Source organism: Pholcus phalangioides, unplaced genomic scaffold, assembly GCF_987345545.1.
Source record: "Pholcus phalangioides strain wild (caught in Gottingen) unplaced genomic scaffold, Ppha-v1.0 ptg000015l_1, whole genome shotgun sequence".
In the NCBI taxonomy this organism is placed as follows: domain Eukaryota; kingdom Metazoa; phylum Arthropoda; class Arachnida; order Araneae; family Pholcidae; genus Pholcus; species Pholcus phalangioides.
The window spans coordinates 35838934-35849540 of NW_028301608.1; the positions used below are offsets into that span (position 1 = coordinate 35838934).

Below are 10607 nucleotides of genomic sequence, written 5' to 3' on the forward strand. Positions count from 1 at the left end.
AAGTTGAGAACATCTCGTGCAAATGATGAGAATTATGAATTTCTGTCTGATATAAATACAGTACCATATTTTTTTGCGTTAATCCTCGAATTATACATGGAAAAACAGTACTTTTTAGTTAGGATTATAAACCTCTGTTTATTATCGGCAGCTTTTAGATATACAGCGGCAGCTCGACAAAAATATTATCAACAACCCCCTTTCATTTATTAAAATTTCATACCGTAATTTCACACAACTATGGACCAAAATAACACCATTTTCTAGATTAACATCATAACTTCTGTATTCAAGCTATTCAAAAACCTTTTTTTTTTTGCTGATATTGCCTGTAGAAAGATCAATCGTTACTGTTAAACACTTTTTTTATTCCTTATGTAGCTCAAATATGGATTAAAAAAAAATTAAATTTTGGACCATAGTTGTGCTACGAAGTCCCAACTATAGTCCATCAAATATTTCGTGTTATAAATCGCTTACGAACCATAGTTGAAGGAATCTACTTGAACTATATTATATATCTATATCTTCTTTGCTAGAAGGTTTTTTTCTCCAAATTCGTTCCCTAAACGGGTCAGAAAGGGGGGGGGGGATTCATAGAGAAATCACACCGAGCTAAAACTGTTGAAGCTAGCTCGGTGTGATTTTCTTGAAATTTGGTCAGAAGTTTTGTTTCATGACGTAAAGACCAACTATTAAGGGGTTTTTCGAAATTCAACTACTAAGGGGTTCAATAGTAGGGAGGAGGCCGTATGGAGAAATCAGTTGAGCCGATCCATAGCTGTAAAAAAAATTGATGAACGCTGGATTATACGAATCTATCCCCCCACCCCAAAGTTGCGAAATTCGTATGTGCTGATTATACGCAAGAAAATACGGTATGTTATCCAAATCAAACTCTCTCTTTGGCAGAATCTTTGCGTTTGAAATTCAGTTGTATGCTGCAATCTTGAATATACCATTTTGAAATACATATTGTTTAAACTTCGTGATCAAGTTGAAAGGATAGTAGAATGCGTAATAATGACACTAGAGATTTTAATAAAGTAGTTATCGAGAAACGGGGATTGGATTGATATTCCTCGAAGATCAGCGATGAATGTGTGTTCACTTGAAGAATTTTTCTAAAATGAATGGATATTCACACACGACTGTCGGATCAAAGCCGGAATAGTGTTGATCTTGGTGTAACGCTCGAACTTTCCTCTTTACATTCTACAATGTAACATTTCAACATTCGCCCTCGAATTAAAGTGAACCGTTTCGACATCAATGGATTGGACGATTTCTTAACTCTTGAATATCTTTAACTTCGTCATAATGTTTAACTAGATTCGAAAACGCCGAGAATCCCTTTTCCGGATCTCTCTCTCTCTAAGGCATCCGGTGAAGCTGGTGTCTTTCATTAGCATTTCAAAAATGATTCTTTGTTTGAGAAGGTTCGTCACGAATGGTTGTTTGATATTCAAGTTTGAATTTCATTATATTTTTTTGTCATTCTGGTTATGGTGACACGTGTCAAAAACTATGTTTTGTTTGCAGTATCGAAGCTCTGTCATGCTAAACGTTTCGTATTATGTTCAATGTGTTGATCACTTTGAGCAACTGGTTCTTTTGTATTTTTTATCATGGAAATGTTTAAATTTGATTTTTTCCCCCCAAGTTATATGCATTCTTGTTCTTGCATTTCCTATTATGCAAATTAACCCTCCAGCCCCTGGTGGTTTTTGAATTTTTCTGTACAAAATCGCGGGGTATTTTTATCCGCAATGTATATAAAACGCGATAATAGTGTGTCCCGTGAAGTTTTACAGAAAACATGAAACACGATGTTCGCGTTGCCCGCGGCTGAAGAGTTAAAAAAAAATAGTGATATGTCATATTTTGTCTGAAGTTCTTAAACATTGCTCTAGATTCCAAATTTAATATTGTATTATCATGTAAAGTTTGATGCCATATTTAAGAATAGAAATAAATTTCTTAAAAACTCTTAGTTTTTGGCAACGTTTTTATACTCGTTTAGAGCTACTATACATTTCTGAATGTGACTTCTTTCCAATTATCTTCGCCTTTCATCCAGTCATCTTCGTATAATTATCGGAGAGGTTCATCGTTTCGTTCTAAACAAAAACTGCTTCAAAGAGATCTACTGTTTTATTTCCTCAGCCCAAGATATCAAAGAAACATACAAAACAAAAAGAAAACATTGTTCCCTTGATATCTTGGGTTGGGGGAAAAAAGCCGTCTATCTCTTTCTACTATACCACCTGGCGGCCATTTGCTGAAGTTAAGAGATGCTACTTACGCCTCTACTCCAGTACCTCACGTCACAGTGCGCGAAATAAGGAAGGCGCTGTCGTGTCTCTAGTGGTGTAGATGGTAGCATGCTTGCCCGGTATGCAAGAGGTCCTGGGTAAAAAAAAAAGCAGATTGTACTCATCGCACTGCAATCAGCTCCAAGAAATTTTTATAATAGTTTTGATAATATTAAATTTTGATAAAACTCGTTTTTCTCATCTTAATGATTGTTTTGATTGTTTTATGCTAAAATCTACCCCATGTTACAAAGATTAAATGAAAAATTCAATGAGAAGTGAAAAAATTCAGTTTTGAAAAACTTAAATAAACGTACTTTCTGTACGAAAATTTATGCATAAATCTTTAATAGTTTCCGAAAAAAAAAATTGAATAATTATGATCATGGCTTACAATGTATATCAGGCATCTTCAACCCGTTACTCGTGAGTACCACGGTGCTCCCTGAAGCATCCCAGAGTGCTCGATGCTCGTGTCGAATTTCGTGCTTGCGAGCACTTCATCAACGTTCCAATTAAAAACCTTATGCGAATAGTATTCAAGAATTGAAATCATCCCGATTCCATGCATTCGTATGTCAAATTTGCTGTAAGGGGTGCTCTTTCTTTGATGATGGGTACAGGCAGTGCTCTTGACTAGAAAAAGGTTAAAAACCTCTGATATATATGTTACGGTAAATGTTATAAATTGGTTATTATGCATACTTACCCATGGTAAGTCTCACTTTTTCTGGCGAATATGCAAAGCCTCGTTGGTAAATTTGATAAGCACCGAAAAAAGTGACACTTTTACCTGTGATTGTGGATATTAACCAAGTGTCGTTGGTAAATTTGATAAATACTTGAAATTTATCGCCTTTATTTGTGATTATGCATAATGCCCTAATGCATAGTTTTCCAAACTTTTGGTTGCATCGCACCCTTCAGAAATTTTTGTCTCTCATCGTCCCTTGACTCGAGCGAACCCATAGGATCCTATGTTATACGAAAATGTTATATGATAAATATGAAAACATTCCAAATGAGTGTAGTATCTGTGATGAATATAGTCGGACCCCGATATAATGATAACAAATTTTACGATCGTACCCCGATTTAATGATACATGTATGAAATATCATGTATAGTACGATTTATCATGTTTACCAACAACGCGACGCTTGGATATTATGCATAATCACCGGAAGAAGTGATAATTTTTTTAGTGATAATTTACCTACTTAAATTTAGTACTTATTTTTTCGATATTCATCAAATTCATCAATTACACTATTGTATTATGGATAATCACAGATAAAGGCGAGAAATTTCAAGTGTTTATCAAATTTACCAACGACGTTTGGGTACTATGTACAGTCGAATCCCGTTATAACGAACTCCAAGAGACCGGAGAAATCACTTCGTTATAAAAGAATTCCAATTTTTTTTGCATTGTTCCTATGTAAAATTATCTGGGGGGTCGGAAACGTGTTAGTTAAAACGAGATTTTCGCTATAACGGTATTCGTTAAAACGGGATTTGACCGTATAATCGCTGGTAAAAGTGATAAATTTAGGGAAATTCACCAAAATGCGCGGCGATTATGCATAGTAACCGGATTTATCACATTTACCATGACATACAATTGGAAGTTTCGAATTCTTTTGTGGATTTTTTTTTTAAATTTATGTTCTTTTGTGTCTTAATTTTGCAGGTTCAGATGGAAAGGTCAACACGTTATTGTCGTAGGCTCTCAATCGCCGTTCTACAGACACAAGCCAGCGACTTACCAACCGCTGTTTCTCTCCAGGACAGTTTCACGTTGACGAGAGTCGTAATCGGACGTTAGAAAAAGATGACCACTTTCGCGTCGGTGACAAATGATTGATGATCTCTCTATATTATTATTATTATTTGTGTGTGGCGATGTTATCGAAATATCTACGAACGGTGTTTGTTATGATGGTTGCGTGTATGGTGTGTAAAAAGTTTCCGTTACTCTCTCATATTTTTATTGAGAAAAATTCCGTAAAAAAACAAATATCACTTCATCGAAATCTTAGTCCTCTTTTGTATGAAATGGTAGTGTGTGTCACTGACACTCTATATTCGACGGTATCAGTCAATTTTAGTGCAATATGTGTCATATATTTCATATAATATATTATTAGTGTTATAGTCAAGTGGGGTAGACGTTAAAGCTGTTTCTGCACATCGTTTGGTGTAATGATGGGGGTTTTAATAGTGTTAAACTTATTTTTGTACGTGCGTAGAATCAGAAACCATACGCGTCCAAATGATAAGTTCCAGAAATTCTACGGTTTCATGAACTCAGATTTTTTTTTCCTTCAATTGATCTATTATTGTTAATCATTCCATGTTTTTAGTCATTTTTTTTTGTAAAAATTAGTTTTTTTTGTTGTTGTTGTTGCACCAGAAGACACTAGTCCAGAAGAAACACGATAGGCATTTCATATATTCCTGTCAAATTCACATTTTATAAATTTAAGGGGAAAGTTTTCGCGTTTAGTTTTACTTGGTGTTTGTGTTGTATTTACAAGACTTTGGAATTCAGAATAAATCTATTTATTGAAACAATTTTGGCCGTAAGCGAATTAAATGATCATTTATTATTTTTTGTTCTGAAATTCATATCACTATCAACACCTATAGCAGAAAGTCTCCGCGCGAAGCTTTGACGTCACTGAAGTCGCCCATTTAATCTGTAGCCATTAAGTGAAATGGACTTCAGTTACGTCCCGAGCTTCGCGCGGAGGTTTTCTGCTATAGAAGGTGTTGTCACTATGCAGTGCTTTCGGAATAGCGTCCAACACGTGGAACTTCATTGGACGGTCATGACAGCTGCTTAACTTACGTGGCCTCTCCAACTGCAAGCATAAACACATGGCTACCAATAGGTAGCTGGGAAATAGAGTCCGATGCCTATAACTTTCTTCTGCAGAAATACACTAGATATACCGAATGGAATGGGGGAAAGCGAAAACACACAGGTGGGCAGGGCAGTCTTAACCCTTGAATATACAGAGGAGGAAAATTTTGAAGGGTTATGTTGAGCAAATGTGAGGTACTCCCTGAATGCTAATTACATGACAAAGAAAAATTTAATGTCAATGTTTATAAAAAAATATGGGATGATGCACTTCAGAGAATGCACTATATTTATATGATTTACGTAGATTTTAATGGTTTAAAAATGTCATTTATTGTTTGCCAACTTACGTTTCTATCCTTGTTGAAGAATGCACAGCATGTCTTCACACATGGTATTTCCCTCAAAAATGCAAGGGCCAAACACTGTTCTTGGTTGGCTTGTCAAGAAATAAAGGGCGTGTGTACCCTTTTGAGCCATTCTGCTGGTAATTATAGAAACCCTATGAACTGCTCACAAGTGTAAATGGAATGTTTAGGAGTTGCTTAGAAGCATCAATGCCGAAACTAGCTCAAAAATATAAATGCCTCTATTTGAAAAATATAAGAAAACCACGTGTGTTTCTTTTGCGAGCAACATTGCCAAATGAAGTGTTAACTGGAAGGGCACGTCCTAGGGCCTCGTTGTTCATGACCACAATCTAATTACAATTAGTACCAGTGGTGGCAAACTTAAAGGAGCCAAGATGGCCCTCCGTATGGTAAGGATTATTTTCCCCGTTTCTCTATTTTATTTTTCGCATGCATCTTCTCTAATCTATTTGGTTTGGACTACTGTAAGACGCCTTTTGAGGAGTCCTGGCTTGTCATCCATCTTTGAGCTAATAACGCAGGTTTCTTACTTCAACTTGAGCCCTTTACAATTATGGACGAGATATCTTGTCCTAATGCAAATGGCAGAAATACATTCCAGCTCTCTTTGGTTTTTGTTTAGCATGTTTTCCCTCATTGCGAAGCTTTATTGTAACCCTATGAACGGAAGCTGTTCTTTCTCCTTCCCATACTCCTGTTTAGTGATTCCCTTCCAACACCACGTGTGTGTGTGTGGTGGTGTATCTTTTCACTATACATGTATAAGAGAGAAGGAGAACACATTAGGGAGGGGGAGTACTGTCTTATCCACTTAAATCTACTATATAGTTGCATATATTATTTTCTTTCTCCTCCTTCCTTTTCTCACTTGTGAAAAGGAAACTAGCTTTTTTAGAATTATCACCGATATATTTAAAATGGAGATGGTCCAAATTTGTTGCCAAAAGCCTGTACATGAATGGGGTTAAGGTGCCTAGAAAAAAGAAAAGTCTCATCGCCCTCATCGTGGAACGAAAAAATAGTTTTACCGCTCCAAATGAAACGCTAAAAAAGCAGGATAGGAAACCAGCGATTATCTATAGTGATAATACTGACGTCACACTTGTGCTTAAAGGTGGTGGCGCATGAGTGACCGTGGTATTCTAGGAGGTCTAGACTATTGAGGGTTCCAGCGAAGTGCCTCCTAGATAGACTAGTAGTATCTAGGAGGCGTTGGTTCTAGTGTGTGTGTAAATATACAGATAATTCTTAGTCATGAGACATGTTACGAAGCGTGCTCTCGTCGTCGATTATAGTAGGAGGTGGTTTCCCCCCCCCCCCCATACGAGAAATAATCTCATTCCATAATGTATATTCTTTGTAATTTACTCAAGAATTCGAATCGATGAATTGAATATGGAATGAAATGGGCTCTAGCGTTTTCCCCCATCACTATCTACTACAAGATCATGATCATTAAAGAATTTCGATTCCGCTGTAAATGCATCAGGCTGCTTATGATGATTGCCTTCGAGTATATGTACTCGGTAACTGTTCGAGAAATTACCGGGAACCCGCAAATATAGATGAGATTTATTTGAATAAGCTTTGAAGGTCAAAGTTTCTGAAATTTCGATTTCTTTGGGCGGGGACTGTCTTATTTATAAATTCAAGTATTGTATTTTCGGAAAATTTCAAGATTTCCATTAATGTGGCCTGAAAAATATTGAATTAAAGTATTTTACTGCGTTTGTGTGTTGCGCGGGTAACACGTTGAAAACATCAGAATTTCTTGGTGTGGACTGTACAGGATACTAAGGAAAGTCCCTTGAGACCGCATTTTAACGGCGAACCGTTGATCCTGTAGGTATACTTCCAATTAGAAAAAGTATCCAAATGTGTCCACGTGTAGACCTCAGGTACGTCATTCATATTGCAAGGGGTTGTGTAGTTATCAACATAAAAAACTACTTTTTATACGGACACCCCTAGCCTAAAATTTTAGTTAGAAAGTTGTTTCTCCGTTTCTCTTGAAGGCCAATAAAAAAAATGTTACACGTTTGTAAGTGCAATATTCGTTAAGATGTCGTAATTCAAAAATTTTGGGGGAAACAAAAGCAAACTAACGGACAAGCTCATTATGCTGTTCTTAACCTTTTCCCCGATTTTCGAATTCATATATCTCGACGAATATTGATTGCGTTTATTTGGATACTTTTCTAATTGGAGGTACGCCTCTAGGATCAAAGGTTTGTCAGTAAAATGCGGTCTCTCAAGGGACTTTCCTTACTACCCTGTATAACGTTGCGTCTTATCTGCTGCTTTTTTTTTTCTTGGGAGGTAAAAATAGAATTAAATATTTCTTTCAATAACCGATTTGTAAAAAAAAAAGAAAAAAAATTAAAATTTATAGATGGCGTGATTTATAGATTTTGAATAAAGAAATCAAATTTTTTTTTGTTAAAAAAAAAATGTACAAGGAACCTCTTGTTGTATATAACAATATTAATAACAATATTTTATTATTACGTAACGAAATTTTCACATTCTGATCACCATATTGCAGAATTTACGATGATATTTTTTCTCTCGAACCATCCCTTGGACAAGGATGACTCGTTTATTTTTAACCAAAATGCGGTTTTTACATTACGTACACTCCCTATCCAACTACACCATCTACCGGCGCAAATGTGCATTAAGCAATGACTTTTATGCAGATTATAGTTAATTTTGCTTCCGTCGTAAAAGGCTACTGGGAGGGGGGGGGGCAAATACAGGGCCGTAACTAGGATTTTTGCCACCCCTCACAATGTTAAAATTCGATAATTTTGTAATGGTATTTTTTGTTCCCACTTAAAACTGCCGCCCCCCTTAAATTTTTCCGCCCTGGGCAGTTACGACCCTGGCCATATACAAGGCCTTATATATATATCCTGGCCTTATATATATATATTGTTAAAGTTCCATTTTTTTATATATGAAAAACTGGAAATAAATTATGTGAACTGGAAAGAGAAAGCAAAAAATATGAACAATGAAAATTTCAAAAAGAAATTAATCGAAGAATTCAGAAATGGAAAAGTCATCAATGTCTAGGGCTTTTATCAGGAGGGAATACCCTGACACTGGCTTAACACAGAACGTTTCTGAGAGCATTTCCTTGGCCTCCATAGCCTAATTGAATTCAAAAATCAAAAGAAAAAAGCCAAAACGAATGATTTTTGTCAAGTTGAAGATAAAAGCAAAGTTGCAGTTTATAGAAATTGGCTATGACTTTTTTTCATTTCTGAATTCTTCGATTAATTTCTTTTTGAAATTTTCATTGTTCATATATTTTGCTTTCTCTTTCCAGTGCACATAAAAGTACGTTTTCTTATATATATATAAATATATGTATATACTTTTCTTAAAGTAGTGAATGTGACATCTGCGGATTTTCACTAGAAATTACGGAATAAGGTGGACATGAAATTATTATCGAATTTCAAGCATTCCATGCAGGGTGTCCCATAAATTCGTCAATAGTTTAAAAATTCATAAAATCTGAAAGAATTGGTATATTTGAATACGGTTTGCGATAGTTATTATCAGAGGGAAGATTTTTTTGGTCCAGAAAAATTTAGTTCAGATTTTTATCAACAGAGAGCGCTGCACGGAATAAAATGACTTGAAATATGCAAATCAGAGTCATAAACTGTGCAATCATCGGCTCATTTCTGAATTTCCCTGTTACTGGCGCAGATTTTCAGTGTGATATTGACATTGAGTGTTGAAGTTGTCTTACCTCAGCCACGAATCGCCGTCTGAAGCTTTACGAACGTTTCGGACGCCGAAGAGATAGAAGAAAGGGTTAGTTAGTTCTGTATTGTGTGAGTTGATTTTTATACTGCTCTCTATCGACAAAAATTTGAACCGCCTTTGTTTTGATCAAAAAAAAAAAAAACTAATAGATAAAATAAATATATATATATGTATATAAGAAAAAAATCCCCCTTCGAGAGAATAACTTTTTCGAGATCCGCATTTGAGTATTTTTTCAAGTTTTACTAATTTTTAAACTATTTAAGAATTGATTGGACTCCCTGTATATAATGCTTGAAAACCGATACAGACGTGACTGGATTTCGCCATTGTGAAAATACAATCTATATACTTTACTTAAATGTTTTTACAAAACATACGCGTGACGCTTCCTCTTAATTATATTTGGTGTTTCGGAATTATGTTATGGATTATCGTATTCTCAACAAATTTATTCTTTATTCGTAGGTTTCAAAAAATATGCTGATAGTTTTTTTTTTTCTTTCGTGTTAGTATTTTCAGAGAATGTTTTTCCATTTTTTTTTATGCGTAAGCTTTCATGCAAAAGACGTTCGTGTATTGATTGACAGAATGCAAATTTTTCTCATTGGTTTAATTCTGGGAAGTGTTCTGTAGCCATCGAAGTTCCAGCTTCAATTCCATCTAGAAACTGTTGATAATGTGAAGATGCACGACACGTACATTTACCGATATTCGTTATTTTTATTGTTGCTTAAACACATGTAGAGTGTGTTGCGTTTCCCGATAGTTTTTGGTGAAGAAAACAAAAAAAAAAAAAAAAAAACCGATCTGTGTTTTTCGAATGCGTTTCCGATCAATCGGAAATGAGTGTTCATAGTGAAGTTTCAATTAGGCTTTTCGAAAGCAATAAGCAAAAGTACACGGTATATCGGATAGTTTCTTCGTACTGAATGATACCGTTACGTATAAAGCGATGCTATGGATTGGTTCACACTTGGAAAAAGAAAAGAAGAAACCGTAATGTATATGTGTGTGCGCGCTACTGCCAAAGCCCGAAGTTAGCCACTTAGCTAATTGATCGTCCCAGTTGCCCGGCTTTCGTTGAGGTTTAGCCGGCCCTTATAAGTCGGTCCATATATATATATGGATCACTAAGATATCAATATTCAGATTTCTTTGATCGTTAAGGTTGCTATAGCTAACCATAATTATCATGGCTAGCTAGGGGCCATTCAAGTATTACGTAAGCAGATTTTCAGCCATTTTTGACCCTCCTCTCCCCCTTGT

At 35.6% G+C, this 10607-nt stretch overlaps 1 protein-coding gene across 4 annotated transcripts in view; it reads left to right on the forward strand.

The window, feature by feature from the left end:
• LOC149075925 (protein O-linked-mannose beta-1,2-N-acetylglucosaminyltransferase 1-like) overlaps nucleotides 1-4892 on the forward strand; it is a 59501-nt gene extending 54609 nt beyond the window's left edge. For all 4 annotated transcript variants that reach the window (XM_089243441.1, XM_089243439.1, XM_089243440.1 and 1 more), the window contains one exon: nucleotides 4009-4892. In XM_089243441.1, the coding sequence (XP_089099567.1) occupies nucleotides 4009-4120 (112 nt within the window). In that variant the 3' untranslated portion in view covers nucleotides 4121-4892. The remainder of the gene's footprint in view (nucleotides 1-4008) is intronic.
• Nucleotides 4893-10607: the final 5715 nt, after the last annotated feature.